The sequence below is a fragment of the Xenopus laevis genome, chromosome 5S, assembly GCF_017654675.1.
Source record: "Xenopus laevis strain J_2021 chromosome 5S, Xenopus_laevis_v10.1, whole genome shotgun sequence".
NCBI classification, from domain to species: Eukaryota; Metazoa; Chordata; class Amphibia; order Anura; family Pipidae; genus Xenopus; species Xenopus laevis.
The window spans coordinates 108617596-108637168 of NC_054380.1; the positions used below are offsets into that span (position 1 = coordinate 108617596).

The window sequence follows — 19573 nt, forward strand, 5'->3', positions numbered from 1 at the left end:
CTAGCTGTGTTGGGGAGTGGGACTGGTGTGCTACTGTGCTGCTCCTAGTAGTTCAGCAGCACCAACCCGAGTAATTTTTTTTTTTTAATATACATATATTTTTTTTTTTATTTTACTTATCTTACTGTTCTTTAACGTGTCCAGTGCTGTTTGCTGTTCTTCATAGTAGTGCACCAATAGTAGTGCACTTGCAGGCATTATTTGCCCAGTGTGTTCTTCAAACAACTGCCATCTAGCTGTGTGAGCTTTTTCACATTCTGTCTAAATATCAATAATAATACCGTCTCCAGAAACACCACCCGAGTGACGTTTTTCAAGCAGCAATAATATATTCCGTATCCACTGCTGTAGTAGTGTATACGTTGACCTTGTAGCCATTGTTTGCCCAGTGTGTTCTTCAAACAACTGCCATCTAGCTGTGTGAGCTTTTTCACATTCTGTCTAAATATCAATAATAATACCGTCTCCAGAAACACCACCCGAGTGACGTTTTTCAAGCAGCAATAATATATTCCGTATCCACTGCTGTAGTAGTGTATACGTTGACCTTGCAGGCATTGTTTCAATTTGTTTGCCCAGTGTGTTCTTCATTTTCAAACAACTGCCATCTAGCTGTGTGAGCTTTTTCTCATTCTGTCTAAATATCAATAATAATACCGTCTCCAGAAACACCACCTGAGTGACGTTTTTCAAGCAGCAATAATATATTCCGTATCCACTGCTGTAGTAGTGTATACGTTGACCTTGCAGGCATTGTTTCAATTTGTTTGCCCAGTGTGTTCTTCATTTTCAAACAACTGCCACCGAGCTGTGTGAGCTTTTTCACATTCTGTCTAAATATCAATAATAATACCGTCTCCAGAAACACCACCTGAGTGACGTTTTTCAAGCAGCAATAATATATTCCGTATCCACTGCTGTAGTGTATACGTTGACCTTGCAGGCATTGTTTCAATTTGTTTGCCCAGTGTGTTCTTCATTTTCAAACAACTGCCATCTAGCTGTGTGAGCTTTTTCACATTCTGTCTAAATATCAATAATAATACCGTCTCCAGAAACACCACCTGAGTGACGTTTTTCAAGCAGCAATAATATATTCCGTATCCACTGCTGTAGTGTATACGTTGACCTTGCAGGCATTGTTTCAATTTGTTTGCCCAGTGTGTTCTTCATTTTCAAACAACTGCCACCGAGCTGTGTGAGCTTGTTCACATTCTGTCTAAATATCAATAATAATACCGTCTCCAGAACCACCACCTGAGTGACGTTTTTCAAGCAGCAATAATATATTCCGTATCCACTGCTGTAGTAGTGTATACGTTGACCTTGCAGGCATTGTTTCAATTTGTTTGCCCAGTGTGTTCTTCATTTTCAAACAACTGCCACCGAGCTGTGTGAGCTTTTTCACATTCTGTCTAAATATCAATAATAATACCGTCTCCAGAAACACCACCTGAGTGACGTTTTTCAAGCAGCAATAATATATTCCGTATCCAGTGCTGTAGTGTATACGTTGACCTTGCAGGCATTGTTTCAATTTGTTTGCCCAGTGTGTTCTTCATTTTCAAACAACTGCCATCTAGCTGTGTGAGCTTTTTCACATTCTGTCTAAATATCAATAATAATACCGTCTCCAGAAACACCACCTGAGTGACGTTTTTCAAGCAGCAATAATATATTCCGTATCCACTGCTGTAGTGTATACGTTGACCTTGCAGGCATTGTTTCAATTTTTTTGCCCAGTGTGTTCTTCATTTTCAAACAACTGCCACCGAGCTGTGTGAGCTTGTTCACATTCTGTCTAAATATCAATAATAATACCGTCTCCAGAACCACCACCTGAGTGACGTTTTTCAAGCAGCAATAATATATTCCGTATCCACTGCTGTAGTAGTGTATACGTTGACCTTGCAGGCATTGTTTCAATTTGTTTGCCCAGTGTGTTCTTCATTTTCAAACAACTGCCATCTAGCTGTGTGAGCTTTTTCACATTCTGTCTAAATATCAATAATAATACCGTCTCCAGAAACACCACCTGAGTGACGTTTTTCAAGCAGCAATAATATATTCCGTATCCACTGCTGTAGTAGTGTATACGTTGACCTTGCAGGCATTGTTTCAATTTGTTTGCCCAGTGTGTTCTTCATTTTCAAACAACTGCCACCGAGCTGTGTGAGCTTTTTCACATTCTGTCTAAATATCAATAATAATACCGTCTCCAGAAACACCACCTGAGTGACGTTTTTCAAGCAGCAATAATATATTCTGTATCCACTGCTGTAGTGTATACGTTGACCTTGCAGACATTGTTTCAATTTGTTTGCCCAGTGTGTTCTTCATTTTCAAACAACTGCCATCTAGCTGTGTGAGCTTTTTCACATTCTGTCTAAATATCAATAATAATACCGTCTCCAGAAACACCACCTGAGTGACGTTTTTCAAGCAGCAATAATATATTCCGTATCCACTGCTGTAGTGTATACGTTGACCTTGCAGGCATTGTTTCAATTTGTTTGCCCAGTGTGTTCTTCATTTTCAAACAACTGCCACCGAGCTGTGTGAGCTTGTTCACATTCTGTCTAAATATCAATAATAATACCGTCTCCAGAACCACCACCTGAGTGACGTTTTTCAAGCAGCAATAATATATTCCGTATCCACTGCTGTAGTAGTGTATACGTTGACCTTGCAGGCATTGTTTCAGTTTGTTTGCCCAGTGTGTTCTTCATTTTCAAACAACTGCCATCTAGCTGTGTGAGCTTTTTCACAATCTGTCTAAATATCAATAATAATACCGTCTCCAGAAACACCACCTGAGTTGTTGTTGTTGTTTTAAAAATAATGCCAGGCAAAGGCAGGCCGCCACGCAGAGGCACTAGGGGCCGTGCTGCTATGCTATCCTGTGGCCCTAGGAAATTGCCCAGTTTTAAAAAGGCAATGACCCTGAACTCCCAAAATGCTGAAGAGGTAGTTGACTGGCTTACACAGCACACCCCATCCTCTACCGTTTCTAACTTTACCACAACATCCTCATCCTCCACTGCTATGGGCACCCCACGTAACACTTCCTCCACCACCGGCGCCCCTTCTTCACTGGAGTCAGAGGAGTTATTTACACATGAGTTTTTTGTACTGAGTGATGCGCAACCATTATTGGCAGAAGAAGATGAAGGAGATGAGGACGTTACACCAGATTTAATTCTGGCAGAGAACACAACAGAGATGGACATAATGAGTGATGAGGAGGTCCCCGCTGCTGCTTCCTTCTGTGAGCTGTTAGAAGAAATTGATGCATCTGAGGAGAATGATGATGAGGAGATTGATGTTTTGTGGGTGCCCAGTAGAAGAGAGCAAGAGGAGGATAGTTCAGATGGAGAGACGGAGAGTCAGAGAGGCAGGAGGAGAATAAGACTTAGAAGAAGCAGGGAGGACAGCTCGCAGGGAACAGTAGGGCAACAACATGTATCGGCACCTGTGGTCAGCCGGCCAACGCACCCGCCATTGCCGCCAACGCCGCCAACTTCTACTGTTACCGCCAGATTGCCAGCTTCAAAAAGGTCAGCAGTGTGGGATTTTTTTAATGTGTGTGCCTCTGACAAAAGCGTTGTAATTTGCAATGAGTGCAGTCAGAAACTGAGTCTTGGGAAGCCCAACAGCCACATAGGTACAACTTCTATGCGAAGGCACATGAACGGCAAGCACAAAGCACTTTGGGAGCAACACCTCAAAGGCAACAGACAAACTAAAAGCCACCCTCCTTCTGGTCCAGCATCTTACTGCTCTACCTCTGCTGTCCTTGACCCGTCTGAACCACCCTCCACTCCGCCTTCCACCTTGACCACCAGTTCCCATTCCCAGTCATCTGCCCCCAGCCAAGTTTCTGTGAGGGCCATGTTTGAGCGTAAGAAGCCAATGTCTGCGAGTCACCCCCTTGCCCGGCGTCTGACAGCTGGCTTGTCTGCACTCTTAGCCCGCCAGCTTTTACCATACCAGCTGGTGGACTCTGAGGCCTTCCGCAAATTTGTAGCAATTGGGACACCGCAGTGGAAGGTACCCAGCCGCAATTTTATTTCAAAAAAGGGAATACCACACCTGTACCACCATGTGCAGAGCCAAGTCACCGCATCTCTGTCACTTAGTGTTGGGCCAAAGGTCCATATGACTACTGACGCATGGTCCTCCAAGCATGGTCAGGGCAGGTATGTCACCTACACTGCCCACTGGGTGAACTTGGTAATGGCTGGGAAGCAGGGAATGTGTGGCTCAACAACAACAGTGGAGTTGGTGTCACCGCCACGGATTGCACGCTGTTCTGCCACCACCTCTACTCCTCCTTCGCTCTCTACCTCGTCTTCTTCCTCTTCTTCCTCCTCTGCTGCTGGGTCCTCCTCCTCCACACCTGTGCACCCCCAGCTCCCCCTAGGCTATTCGACGTGCCAGGTACGCCGTTGTCATGCTGTCTTGGGGATGACGTGCCTGGAAAGCAGAAACCATACCGGATCTGTACTCCTGTCATCTCTGCAGTCACAGGCCGATCGGTGGCTGACCCCACACCAACTGAAGATCGGAAAAGTGGTGTGTGACAACGGAAGCAATCTGTTGGGCAATTTAACACATGTGCCCTGCATGGCACATGTTCTGAATTTAATAGTCCAACGTTTTGTCTCGAAGTACCCAGTATTCCAGGACGTTCTCAGGCAGTCCAGGAAGGTGTCGGCCCATTTCAGACGTTCCTACACAGCCATGGCACGCCTTGCTGACATTCAGCAGCGGTACAACATGCCAGTCAGGCGTTTAATTTGCGACAGCCAGACTCGCTGGAATTCAACGCTCCTCATGTTGGAACGTCTGCTGCAACAACAAAGAGCCGTCAATGAATACCTGTTTGAACTGGGTGGTAGGACTGGATCTGCAGAGCTGGGGATTTTTTTCCCACGTTACTGGGTGCTTATGCGCGATGCCTGCAGGCTCATGCGCCCTTTTGAAGAGGTTACAAACATGGTCAGTCGCACCGAAGGCACCATCAGCGACCTAATACCCTTTGCTTTCTTCCTGGAGCGTGCCGTGCGACGAGTGACAGATGAGGCTGTAGACCAGCGTGACGAGGAGCAGGAAGCGCACGATTTCTGGTCGGAATCACCAGAACGAGCCCAGGCACCTGCTGCAACGCAGGGAGAGGTGTCAGAAGTGGAGTCAGAGGAGGAAGGTGGCTTTGTGGAGGAGGAGGACCAACAGGAGCAGGCTTCCCAGGGGGCTTGTGGTGACCTTTTGGGGACCCCTGGTCTTGTACGTGGCTGGGGGGAGGAGACCGTGGATGATGTAGTCCTTGATAACGAGGAAGCGGAGATGGATACCTCTGCATCCAACCTTGTGAGAATGGGGTCTTTCATGCTGTCATGCCTGTTGAAGGACCCCCGTATCAAGAGGCTTAAGGAGAAGGACCTGTACTGGGTCGCAACGCTACTAGACCCTCGGTACAAGCATAAAGTGGCAGAAATGTTACCAACGTACCACAAGTCCGAAAGGATGCTGCATTTACAAACCAGCCTGCAAAACATGTTGTACAATGCTTTTAAGGGTGATGTCACTTCAGGAACTCATCAACATTCCAGGGGCAGAGGTGCCAGTAATCCTGCCACGAGCGCACCTGCAAGGACAAAGCACTTTGGCCACTCTGTAACGTCAGACATGCAAATGTTTTTCAGTCCAAGGCAGCGCCAGAACCCTTCTGGATCCACCCTCAAAGAACGCCTCGACCGGCAGGTAGCGGACTACCTGGCATTAACTGCAGATATCGACACTCTGAGGAGCGATGAACCCCTGGACTACTGGGTGCGCAGGCTTGATCTGTGGCCAGAGCTGTCACAATTTGCCATGAACCTCTTGTCTTGCCCCGCCTCAAGTGTCCTCTCAGAAAGAACCTTCAGTGCAGCAGGAGGGATTGTAACTGAGAAGAGAACTCGCCTAGGTCACAAAAGTGTGGATTACCTGACCTTTATTAAAATGAACGAGGCGTGGATCTCGGAGGGTTACTGCACGCCGGAAGACTTGTTCTGACTCCCCATGCAGCTGTCCTTCTCTGCACGCCTCATGACTCCACACACAGCTGTCCTTTAGCGTCCTCCTCCCTCCGCCACCGTTACAAACTAGGGTGCAAACCCTACTGGTTTCATTTGAATCCAGGTAAATCCTGAGTTTTTCTGGCATCTGTGCTTCAGTGGCTGCAACCAAAAAAATTTATATTTTCAGCATTTATATGGCATATTTTTTCTGGCCTCTGTGCTTCAGTGGCTGCGACAAAAAAAAAATGAATTTTTTCAGCATTTATATGGCATATTTTTTCTGGCCTCTGTGCTGCAGTGGCTGCGACAAAAAAAATGAATATTTTCAGCATTTATATGGCATATTTTTTCTGGCCTCTGTGCTTCAGTGGCTGCGACAAAATTTTTTTATATTTTCAGCATTTATAGGGCATATTTTTTCTGGCCTCTGTGCTTCAGTGGCTGCGACAAAATTTTTTTATATTTTCAGCATTTATAGGGCATATTTTTTCTGGCCTCTGTGCTGCAGTGGCTGCGACAAAAAAAAAATGAATATTTTCAGCATTTATATGGCATATTTTTTCTGGCCTCTGTGCTTCAGTGGCTGCGACAAATTTTTTTTATATTTTCAGCATTTATATGGCATATTTTTTCTGGCCTCTGTGCTGCAGTGGCTGCGACAAAAAAAAAGACTATTTTCAGCATTTATATGGCATATTTTTTCTGGTCTCTGTGCTTCAGTGGCTGCGACAAAAAAATGACTATTTTTAGCATTTATATGGCATATTTTTTCTGGCCTCTGTGTTTCAGTGGCTGCGACAAAAAAAAAAGACTATTTTCAGCATTTATATGGCATATTTTTTCTGGCCTCTGTGCTTCAGTGGCTGCGACAAAAAAAACATAATTTTTCAGGAAAGTACACATGCCTAATTTTTCAGGGTTCTGCAACAGTGGCAAAATCGCATCTTTTATGGTCACCGCAGGTGATCAATAAAGTAGACCAAAACTGGGCCCACACTGCAGAATCAGTGTTTTTTGGTTCACTTCACTGTACATTGAATTACCTCTGCCTGACCGTGCACGTGCGCACAAGCACGGTGACTGCTAAACACACCACTACAGAAATATTGCCACCAACAGGACGAACATCCTGGAGGTGACAAGCAACTAGTAATTAACAACTATTATTTGCTCACTTGACGGTATCATTCATTAAAGCTCTTTGCGTTTTTTTGCGTTGCAGTAAGCGCCGCGTTTCGTCTTTACGTGTGAACAGGCTGTAACCTTTACACGACTTGATTGGCATGTAGACGCCGGACGTTTTAAAGCAGTTTATTACACAGGTTTAGAAATGTAGTGTGATTTCTGCCCTTTACAGCACAAAACGCAGCGCTGTGTCAACAATGTATTTTTCAGATACATTTTTGCCCTTGATCCCCCTCTGGCATGCCACTGTCCAGGTCGTTGCACCCTTTAAACAACTTTAAAATCATTTTTCTGGCCAGAAATGTCTTTTTTAGCTTTTAAAATTCGCCTTCCCATTGAAGTCTATGGGGTTCGCGACGTTCGCGAACCGTGCGCATTTTTGACGCAAGTTCGCGAACTTTTTTTCCGACGTTCGCTACATCCCTAGTGAGTAAAAACAGTGCTATCTTAAGGTAGATGACCAGATGAGGGCAAAACTGGCAGTGAAGGAGTTATGGAATGTGGTTAAAAGTGGAGCTTAACTGATCATGGACATAATTTGGTGGAGCAGAGATACAACATACTGTAGGCGCCTAAATTATAATGTTCATCTTATACAGTCAGTAAAGTTTTCATAAATTGGTGATATTCTACATGTTCTAATGTGGCAGTACAGCTGTCTGCCTTCCACTGCCTCCCGGTAAGACTGCCTGCCTCCCACTGCAGTCCCAAATATGCTGAAATGATGTGCTACATGCTTTAATATGTACAAAAACCAGGGCAGTTTGTGTCTAAATTTGCACTTTGCGCACTGCACTTGCAGTCGTAAACGGCTCTGATTCTAATATGTCAAAGGCTTTGCAAGCTCAAAAACATTTATATTGATAATAAATACTATATAATCTGAAATGAGACAGAATGAGAGCACAAACCACTTTCCAGCCATACATAAGATGGGTAATTTGCATGCATGATGAAGTCCCTAGCAAAGTGGTGTAACTAGCCATGGGAGGGTCTGGGTGCTAGATGTGCACCCGGGCCCCCCGCTGGACCATCCCCATCCGGAATTGCATGCCAGTGCCTTCTCGACATGCACCTTCCCTTTCATCTCTAGGGCTGACAAGATATGGTATTTGTCTATTTGTCTATGTATTTTGTGGTCACAGCCTCATTGCACCCCACCTAATGGTTTTAAACATTAGTGTTGAGTTTTCCTTGTCTGACAAGATATGGTGCCATGCTGTGTTTTTCCATTATGATCACCCCCTAAATAAGTTTAAATAAAAAGCACTGTGCCCTTCCCAGTCTCCCTCCCACAATCACACCATAATAGAAGGAAAGCTGGAATGCCCCTCCCCCAAAGACTACCTTACCCTTTGGGTTTGGTCAATGTAGATTTTGGTGTAGAAAAGTTGATCATCATCATTATCCTGGAGATTCCATTGCTGCACAATTTGCTTAACATTTGGCAGATATCCAATAAATCCTAAAACACAGAAAGAAAATCAAAACGATATCTTAATGCCATTCATATACCAGTTAGACTGATGCTGATGGTATTTATGTGTTGACTTTTATTACATACAGTAAATGTTGTTATACCTGCGTAAATCTATTATGTCAGATAACATTGCTTCTAAATGCTATTCATGCCAACTTGATTATATAACCAAGTTGAAACATATACTGTATAGATGTACAGTATTGTGAGCATTTTACTACTTGTATGAATTATCTCCCAAATGGCATAAAAAGAAGACATTTCTGAGTAGTTTCATAATCACCATACCGTAAATCATACTATTTGTCTAAGATTCTAGAAATTTCTATAACAGGACAAGAAAAGTTGCAAAAGAGACACTGTAAGATTATTAATGCTCTGGGCAAAAGACAGAGGGGCTTAGGTCCTATCACTGGGGACCAATGGAAACCAATCAGTGATCAGCATTGTTTAAACAATAAAGCAATGTACAGTAAAACAATGAAAGTAAACATTTGTTTGGGTGTCATGAGATAACTGCCTAGGTAGAAATTTGCTAATAAACTAATAAAGAAGCTGCCTTAGAGCCATGAAGGTTTTCCACCTTCTCCCAGATAAAAAAAAACTAAAGACCAACAAGGTGATGTTCACGCTGAAGAAGAGGCGTTTAAGACATCATATGATAACTATGTATAAATATATAAGGGGATCATATAATAATCTGTCTAATGCTTTATTTACCAGTAGGTCTTTCCAGCTGACACAAGGTCACCCATTCTAAATAGAAGAAAAGAGGTTCCGCCTAAATATTCGGAAGGGGTTTTTTACAGTGAGAGCTTTAAAGATGTGGAATTCTCTCCCTGAATCAGTGGTACAGGCTGATACATTAGATAGCTTTAAGAAGGGGTTGGATGGTGTTTAGCAAGTGAGGGAATACAGGGTTATGGGAGATAGCTCATAGTCCAAGTTGATCCAGGGACTAGTCCGATTGCCATTTTGGAGTCAGGAAGGAATTTTATCCCCCTCTGAGGCAAATTGGAGAGGCTTCAGATGGGTTTTTTTTGCCTTTCTCTGGATCAAATGGCAGTTAGGCATGTTAAAAAAAAAAGTTAGAAGGTTGAACTTAATGGATGTGTGTCTTTTTTCAACCTAACTTATTATGTTACTATGAAACAGTTGCTAAAAATGGGCACTTTGTAATATACTAAGTGCCAATATAACTGGTGATGTTTTTCTCCAATGTTTTACACAGCATAATAAATAGGCTCCTAAAAGTGACATACAGTACCAAAAGAACTACCCCTTTAAAGGAAACAAAGAATAAACAAATTACCCCTAATGTTGTAGGCAATTATGAATAATAGATGGTGTTGGCTTCACATTAGCTAAAATTCATATTATCTTTAAAAATGGCCCCTTTATTGGAACTCCCTATAGATGTTCACTGGTGCCTGTCCATCTTTCAAATGAGGGGTAAGAGTGGCTGAATGGTCCCTGCCAGAAGCACAGCAGGAGTGGCATAGGCAGTCACAGCCCTGCAGTCACATAAGCAAAGACGGGCTTCAGTTCCCTATCAGGTCCTGCTAGCTGCTGATTGGTTCCTATCCTACAGTGACTTGTGCTGAGTGCTGCCAGCTCCCCTGCACAGCCAAAGAATTCAGAGTACAGAAAATGGAACAGAAGTGTGGAATTAGTAAGGAATTAAATAATTTTTACATAAAATAACCAGAAACATCACTTTTTCAAGCACATTCCTTCTATAGGTAAAAGTATAAAATGTGCTGGTACATTCTTGTTTTTTAGATATGTCTCCTTTAAAATATTTTCCTAAGGGCTCATCCCCTGCAGTCATTTCTAAAGCGTTCAGCTGCAGGGGAGCGCAGGAAAAAACGCAATCTATTCTTCTGAAGGGACCAAATGCTCCTGTATCAGTACTGGGCCGTTTAAATCAATAGGCAGCGTTTCTTCCTGCGCTCCCCTGCAGCTGAACTCTTTAAAACTGACCGCAGGTGAGCACAGTAAGAGGCATATTTATTATGCTGTGTAAAAAATGGCGGGATAATACACCACACATTGCCATGCTTCGGCGTGTAAAAAAACGGAGTAACATTTTTACACGTTTTTTCTGTTGGAAGCAATTTGAAATAACAGCGTCAAATCTGGCGTCCAAACTGTGTAAAGTTACACACGCCTTCGCCATTTCTTTACACAGCTTTTTTCAAAATTTTTTACTTTACACAGCATAAAAATATGCCCCTATGAAGCGTTTCTCAGTATGCGCCCTTGGATAACATGGTCCTTTGGGCTGCATATCCAGGGCAAAACTGTCACTGCCTAGTTTTTATTTCCATAAAAATATAACATAATATCAAAGATGTCCTTGATTTTCCTCCGAAAAATACCTCCTACCCAATTTTTGATCTTTTTCTCTCTATGAGATTGAACTGGCTAGAGGGCATCTATTTTTTATTAACAGCCTTTTGTGACTTTTCATTAGATGTAAGGCTGTTAATTAGAAATGAGAGTGGACTCTGGGAGAACAGGGCTTACTAAGAGAAAGCATATCTGCGCCAGATGCAGTATATTTATGGAGCATAAAAGTCATAAAAGTTCAGACTTTGATTTCCAGAGTCCTGAGAAGAAAGGTCAGCCAGGCTGATTGAAGGCTGAACAGTTCTATTGCTAGCACATTCTATGTCTGAGGCTTGAGTAGCTTCCAAACCAGACTTAGGCCTCCCTAGCAATTTCATAAAGGTGGTAATTTAAAGAACATTTCCAAATTGAAAATATATTTTTATTGTTCTTCAAAACAAGCATTGACTAAGGGAAGTACAAGGGACAAAAATACTATTGTCTTTGCAGGACACTATAGCGGTAAATATGCACTTATAGGGTTGCCACCTTTGTGCGGCTCACGATCCGGGCAGGGGATGGGGCCCATGACATCACCTGGATGGGTCAGTGATGGTGTGGGCAGGGTGTGCTGCATCATGTGGGCGGCACTATGACATGGAGATCAGCAATTGGCTGGTCGCCATGTCAATCAGGGGAGATCCTGTCCGGTTTTCCTTTTCTGGGTGTGTAACTGGCTGTTTTTGGAGTGAAAAGGCCTTGTTGGCATTAATGCAAACACAACCATATGAAGAAACTGGTTTTAGGGCTCACCATTAGTGATGGGCCAATAAATTCACCAAACACGAATTTGTGGTAAATTTCCATATTTTGCCACCAGTGAATAAAATCATGAAACTGTCCCGAATAATCCACTGCGACAAAAAAAATTGTTGCATGTCAGAATAGTTGCGCACATAAAATTGTCGCACGTCAAAAATTATTTGGACGCCCATTGACTTTAATGCATTTGGACAAAATAGTCGCACGTATTAAAATTATGGCTCGCCTCAAAATTGTCGCGCGTCAAAATTATTTTGATGCCCATTGACTTCTCAATGCGTTTAGTGAATTTTTCACCGTTGCTCGAATTTTGCGGGAACCGCCACAGATTCGCCTATCACTACTCACCATATCTTTAGGGATCCACATTCGGTAGGTAAGTATAGCTAAAATGAATCTGGCATTGCAATTAAAAAACAACCCTAATAACATAATTATCATCAGTATTTTGACAGAATCTAAAATACGTCCAACCTCTTATCCCCATTTCAAGCAATAACCCTGCAGTTGGTATACGAATGAAACAAGGCTGTTGTGGCTTTAGAATTCACACCAGAATTATATTTACCTCCTGAATTAAGGAATCGTTTCCCACTGCGGACAACAGGATATTTTTCAGCCAGTCTTTTATCCGGCCATATTAATCCTTCAGCAGCAAAAACAACCTTATGGTTAGACTGCTGGAACTTTAGCAGCACTTCTTCTGGGCCTCCAGCAAAGATAACATCATAGCTGTAAAACACATAAGCAGAACACATATCTTGATTAGCATCAGTGTCTGAAGATGTTTTAAATACATGCAGTCTAAGCAGTGGGTGCAAATAACTATTACAGGTATAGGATCCCTTATCCGGAAACCCGATATCCAGAAAGCTCCGAATTACGGAATGGCTCCCATAGACTCCATTTTATCCAAATAATCCAAATTTTTAAAAATGATTTCCTTTTTCTCTGTAATAATAACACAGTAGCTTGTACTTGATTCCAACTAAGATATAATTAATCCTTATTGGAAGCAAAACCAGCCTATTGGGTTTATTTAATGTTTAAATTCATTTCTAGTAGATTTAAGGCATAAAGACCCAAATTACGGAAAGATCCGTTATCCGGAAAACCCCAGGTCCCGAGCATTCTGGATAATAGGTCCCATACCTGTACTATATAGTAAATACAGTATTGACACCTAAAGAGCTTACAGTCGATCATTATCCTTTATTTATTACACTATTACACTAATTGATACCTATCAATTTGTCAGAATGTGTTTGACAGTAGTGGAATGCGATTCTACTCAGCAGCACAACTAAGCTCCAGTCCAAATCCTGAATCCCCAATTTCTGTAATAATTAGTGATAAGCAAATCTGTCAGGCAAAATTTGCAAAACAGGAAAGATTCGCTAAAAGTCAAAAGGTGTTTTTTTTTTGTGAAAAATGCATTGATGTAAATGGGCAGTTTTTCACAATGAAATTTCATAGTGAAAATAATGGAGATGAGCAGTGTGGAATTTCACTGCAAATCCAAGTCTGGCAAATAGTTTCACACGTCACTAGTAATAGTGTATCACCCCCACACACTTTGTTCCGCTCCCAGATATTGGTGCAAATGCCCAGCACCCAATATATCACACATGGCCTCCGCTTAGGGTTGTCACCTGGTCGGTATTTTACAGGCCTGACCAGTAAAAATTATGCTTGACCCCGATGTTATTAATAGGGAAAAAATCTAAATATATAGGAAGGCCGGTATTTTTTTCCAAAAAAGGTGGCAACCCTACCTCCGCTACAACTCCCTGCATGCTTGTTTGCGAAAAGGTTAAATGTGAAAAAAGTTGCTATCAGATAGCTGTACAGGGGAGAAAAAAAACATACAAAAACCAGAATTGTGCTGCATATTCATTTAGCATTGTCCTTAAATGGTTTCTGTGAATATCTTTATCTCTTTCTCCACATTACAGCAGTTTGTGGCATATATAGATGCTGCAGCCACAATAAAAAATAAATATATATATATACTCACACACACATGTGTTGGGATTATTTATAAACTAAATGGCTAAAAGGCTAAAGAGCTGGGTGACTACAGCTGCAGTTTTGCACCATAACAAATTACAGACCCCAGTATAGGAATTCAGGGGGTGTAGAAGCAGATTTCTAATGGCCAGCTTCAAGTAAATGAAAGCCCTTTTTTTTCTGTGTTGCCTTAACAAAATCCCTGCACATTAGCTCAGTGGATTCAAACAAAACTGCAACTCTTTAGATACATAACTCCAAAATTATATTTTATGTAGGATAGTTTTAATTGGTAGCCACATAGAGGGCTGAGGATAGTGTTCAGGTGGGCATTTCCATATGCCTTTCAGAAGTCTGCAACCCAGACAGGATTCTGCCGTCTGATGTCACATGTCCACCCCCATCATTGTCCCATTCCCTTGTACAGACCTTCCACCAGCCAAGAGGAAGCCATCCTAAGGCCAGTCTACTGGTAAGCACATTGGTACCTTATTGGTGGTTTCATCTGGGGGCTCTGGTTTCCTCCCACATTGGCTTCTCATTAAATAAAGCCATGAATGTGTTTGTGTAACTTTAATGAGAAAATTAACTATAAGCTCCACTAGGGTGGGACATGAGACTGGATGAAATCCTACCTCAAGAGACGTGGCACTTCTAACACAGAGAGGATAGCTTTTTGCTTCATATAATCCCCAATGTGGCCTGGGACCACCAGCAGCATAGAATATAGAAAGCCCTTGAGAAGACCACACAATGCATAGCACTGCAGAACAGCTAGAGTTGTACATTGGTTCATTAAGATAAATTAGAGAAAAAAATAAGTTCTAAAACATATAATGGAGGCACCAGATTCAGGATTTGGTTCAGGATTCTGCCTTTTTTTGGCAAGATTTTGATTCGGTCGAATCCAAAAGTCTGCCTGAACTGAATCCATATCCTTAAATTTTTTTAACCATACAATTCTCTTTTGCCCCACATTTCCCTAATTCGGTTCGGTATTCGACTAAATCTTTTGTTAAGTATTCAGGATTCAGTATTATGCCGATTCCTAAAATAATGAACTTGGTGCATGCCTATAAAATATACCAAGAAGGTGTAAGTACTAAGAACAAAATGGTCTTCATTTCATATTCTCTAACAATACATGTAACATTCAGTAACTAATTCTTTCTGTTTTCCTGGCTGTTACCAAGTATTCACAATAATCACAATAAAAAGCCATTTATTCTAAATGTTGGGGGTACTGGATGAACAGAAGGACAATTGTATGCAGTAGAAGTACACGCTTCCTCCCACTCTCTATTTATTTTGCTCATCAGTGAATGAATACCTTATTGGAAGGAGAATCTGGCCTGGCAATTTATTCCCTGCCCAGAATAGTCTAATTGCAATACAATGAATTGCTTCACAGTCTAGGAATGTTGCTGCTGCACATGCTTTCACCTTCTTGTCATTATATTACATGATGATGCTGATGAAGTGCCTTGTTCAGTGTAGCCTCTGGATAATATTTTGTGATGGTGGAAAAAACATTTTAGAAGGGAATTAGCTTTCACTGTCCTCATAATGTGGAATATTGGTACCAGATCACAGAGCTAATATGGCTTAGTGAAACATTGTAGTAACGGACTGTACACTACATCGTTTTTAAATCTGGAAAAGTTTCAACTTCTGGAGGATAACAAGATTCCCACCCCTACCTTTAAATGGAAGAGTAATAGAAAATATATGTACAGGTATCGGTCCTGTTATCCAGAATGCTCAGGACCTCGGGGCTTCTGGATAACGGATCTTTCTGTAATTTGGATCTTCATACCTTAAGTCTACCAGAAAATCATATAAACTTTAAATAAACCCAATAGGCTGGTTTTCCATCCAATTAGAATGAATTATATATTAGTTTAGATCAAGTACAAGGCACTGTTTTATTATTACAGAGAAAAAGGAAATTGTTTTGAAAAATTTGGATTATTTGATTATAATGGAGTCTATGGGAGATGGCCTTTCCGCAATTCAGAGATTTCTGGATAACGGGTTTTTGGATAACGGATCCCATACCTGTACTAAGGACCATGTTAAATGTTTCGAAAAGCAAAGGATTTTCTAAGGCTAATGGCACAAGGGGTGTTTTGCCGGCCACTTCCACCTGGTAGAATCCAGAAGTAATCAAAATGCCCCTGTCTACCTGGTACGGCCGGAGGTGAATATGTATTTGCGTTCAGAGATATTCTTGAATCTATGGTTGAATTACTGATATAACTATATATATATATATATATATATATATATATATATATATATATATATATATATATATATATATATATATATATATATATATATATATATATATATATATATATACATAGACAAATACAAGATTCCTCTGCACTCAACCCATTATCAATATATTTAAGACAGCGACATTTTGTGCATACTGCTACTGAAAAATGCCTTACCCTTTAAACAAAACAGGGATTGTTTGTCCATATATTGCAATATATTTAAGCTGGCTAACTACGTCAAAGTCATCCCATATATGGCCAGTCCTATGCTCAATTTTCATCTGATTCATTAAGAATTCTATGGTTTAATTATACATTTTATAAAAGGGACGAATACATTTTACCTGCAACTTACTAGCTGCTTTCAAAGTAAAACTCCCAAACTTGGCTGCCCTTTTATTAGACACCAGTGGGATCACCTGACTATAGTTGGAGGGGGTGGGAGCTACAACATGGAGCTGGTCACTGCTCCTGTATAACTATAACAAACAGGGGAAAGTTGTGCTCACCACTAGTTTTTAAAACAATTAGGCGGGGGTGCAATGAGGGTGTGACCACAAAAAACATATAGACAAATACAAGAGTCCTCTGCACTCAACCCATTATCAATATATTTAAGACAGTGACATTTTGTGCATACTGCTGCTGAAAAATGCCTTACCCTTTAAACAAAACAGGGACAAACAATGGACAAACAATCCCTGTTTTGTTTAAAGGGTAAGGCATTTTTCAGTAGCAGTATGCACAAAATGTCTCTGTCTTAAATATATTGATAATGGGTTGAGTGCAGAGGAATCTTGTATTTGTCTATATGTTTTTTGTGGTCACACCCTCATTGCACCCCCGCCTAATGATTTTAAAAACTAGTGGTGAGCACAACTTTCCCCTGTTTGTTATATATATATATATATATATATATATATATATATATATATATATATATATATATATATATATATATATATATATATATATATATATATATATATATATATATATATATATATAAAAATTTCTAATGTGCAAGTAAGATCCGCACTCACAGGTCTTAAAAAATATAAAAGTTTTTATTACAAAAGTCTAACGTTTCAGCCTCCTCCGAGGCCTTTTCAAAGTGATGGACTATAAATATATATATATAGTAATTGAATAGGGACCCGCACTCCAATGTTTCGTGAGAAAAAGGATTTTTATTTCAACTTGTGCATCCAACGTTTCGGCCCATGCCTGGGCCTTTATCAAGGATGGGGCCGAAACGTTGGATGCACAAGTTGAAATAAAAATCCTTTTTTCACGAAACATTGGAGTGCGGGTCCCTATTCAATTACTGTATGCTAAAGCTTTGACCCTGCACCCACAGTAACCTCAAGACTGGATCAGAGTGCGTGCGTTTGTATATATAAATATATATATATATATATATATATATATATATATATATCAAAATAGAAAACCTTTTATTCAACGTTTCGGCTCAACTGCTGGAGCCGTCTTCTTTTTTTTTTTTGTTCCTGAAGACGGCTCCAGCGGTTGAGCCGAAACATTGAATAAAAGGTTTTCTATTTTTGTATAAAGACCTGTTGGTGCGGTTTTTCCTTCTTGCCTATGACTATTGACACATGTAACCAGCACACAGGCATTGCTTTTTTCGTTTATATATATACGCCGACGCGCGTTTCGCAGTGATAGCTTTATCAAGGCGTCATGATAAAGCTATCACTGCGAAACGCGCGTCGGCGTTTGGAATCCTTTTAACTTAAAATTTTAGAATAATTTCGGTCTTTGGGAAACGGAATAGAAGGGATGGGAAAGAAATCTACTTCTACCTAGTGCTCGGGTATCTCTCTCTTCTCTGCTACTAAAGCTCACAAGAGCCCGTGGATTTGTGGTTTTTTAGGCTCACTTAGTTTCTCCACAGAATAGGATTTAGATTAACAAACAAGACCACAAGTCCCGGATACTCTGCCTCCTTATCTTTGTGGTGTCCCAGGGATAGAAAACAATTTAGGTAGCAGTTTTTGGGACAACTCCACCCACTGCAATTTTCCATTTCTTGCTTAAAACCTTTTTAACCTGAGCATTCTGTGTGTTTTTAACAATTATTTATCCCATCAATTGTGGTCCTCCTTATATCAACTACACTATTTATTATCTATTTATTATTAATTACTTGGCACTGTCTAGCACTTTATAATCAATTAATTTGGAAGCAATTATGAATTCATGGTAATTGCCATCTTATAATAATCTAATCAGCACTTAAAGCACTTTAGAATCCTTATTCTAATTAATTCCTTGGTCGGATTGATTGTGGGTGAAAACATAAGGTACCTGATAATACACTGTATCATAAGGCTATTAATTTGTGCGGAGTATTAATTGTATCAAGTATTTATTAACCTTTAAGTTAAAGTATAATCAATAGAATAAATTCTTATAGCACTTGCACTTTAATGTAATCTTATTTTGTTTTAACCAAGCACATTATTAATTTTATTGGTTAGTGATTGCCTTCAGCAATCACAAAATACTTTATAGGTAGTTTAACATTTGAGGAACTGCTGTACGAGTGGGAGGCAATTGGGGTTCTTTTTCTCTTGTTTATAGGGTTTCCAGATAACACATTCCAAACTTGTTACAATATCCTTCTATTGAGAGAATGTTTGCTAATTTCTACATCCCAAAAATGCATTAGCAATTTTGCAATTATATTCCTACCACTGTAAGAATATTTGTGCACAACCAGTGTGCAGCAGCTCTATGCAATCAGATATGTTGCCACGCAAAGTACATCCAATATGTACATGCTAGAAAAAAGAAAACAGAAATAGGATAGGGTTTTCCCCCCTAAATTCATGCATAAAACAATACATTGCTACATCTAAGTTCATTCACCTTTTTCCAGATTTTTCTTTTCAACTTTTAATTCCTTCAGCAACAGCAATACAAACAGTGTCCACTTTCTGACTATGAGACAAATGATCAGTGACTTGGAGTTGTAGAGAAAATGTTTCCACTCTGGCAGATATGTTTAGGTTTACTTTGATCCAACTATTTCTATTATTGTGTCAGCGGAATATGAGTGATTGCAGGACAGAATCCATCTGTTTCACGGAGGTGTGTTTATTGTGGGAAGAGGGGAAAAACTATAAACTGTATTTTTCTTTTCTTTATAAACTTATGTATGATATTAATGATCTTTTACTTGCCTCTATAACATTTTACTTTCCACCATTGCATTTTCTATTCCAAAATTGCCTTTGCTTTTTATGATTAATATCATTAAACAGATATATGGTGGTACTCTATAAGTGGGCTTTGTGATGCCACCGACATAAATACTGTACATCTTAAGGCAGAGACACGCGGGCAGATTCGGGGAGATTAGTCGCCCGGTG

The 19573-nt window shown here is 40.5% G+C and overlaps 1 protein-coding gene across 2 annotated transcripts in view; it reads right to left on the minus strand.

The window, feature by feature from the left end:
* The window catches only part of plod2.S (procollagen-lysine, 2-oxoglutarate 5-dioxygenase 2 S homeolog), an 80761-nt gene that overhangs the window by 33388 nt on the left and 27800 nt on the right, over positions 1 to 19573 (minus strand). For both annotated transcript variants that reach the window (XM_018265790.2, XM_018265792.2), the window contains exons 4-5: positions 12449 to 12612; positions 8600 to 8712 (exon numbers count right to left, since the gene is read on the minus strand). In XM_018265790.2, coding sequence (XP_018121279.1) covers positions 8600 to 8712; positions 12449 to 12612 — 277 coding nt within the window. The remainder of the gene's footprint in view (positions 1 to 8599; positions 8713 to 12448; positions 12613 to 19573) is intronic.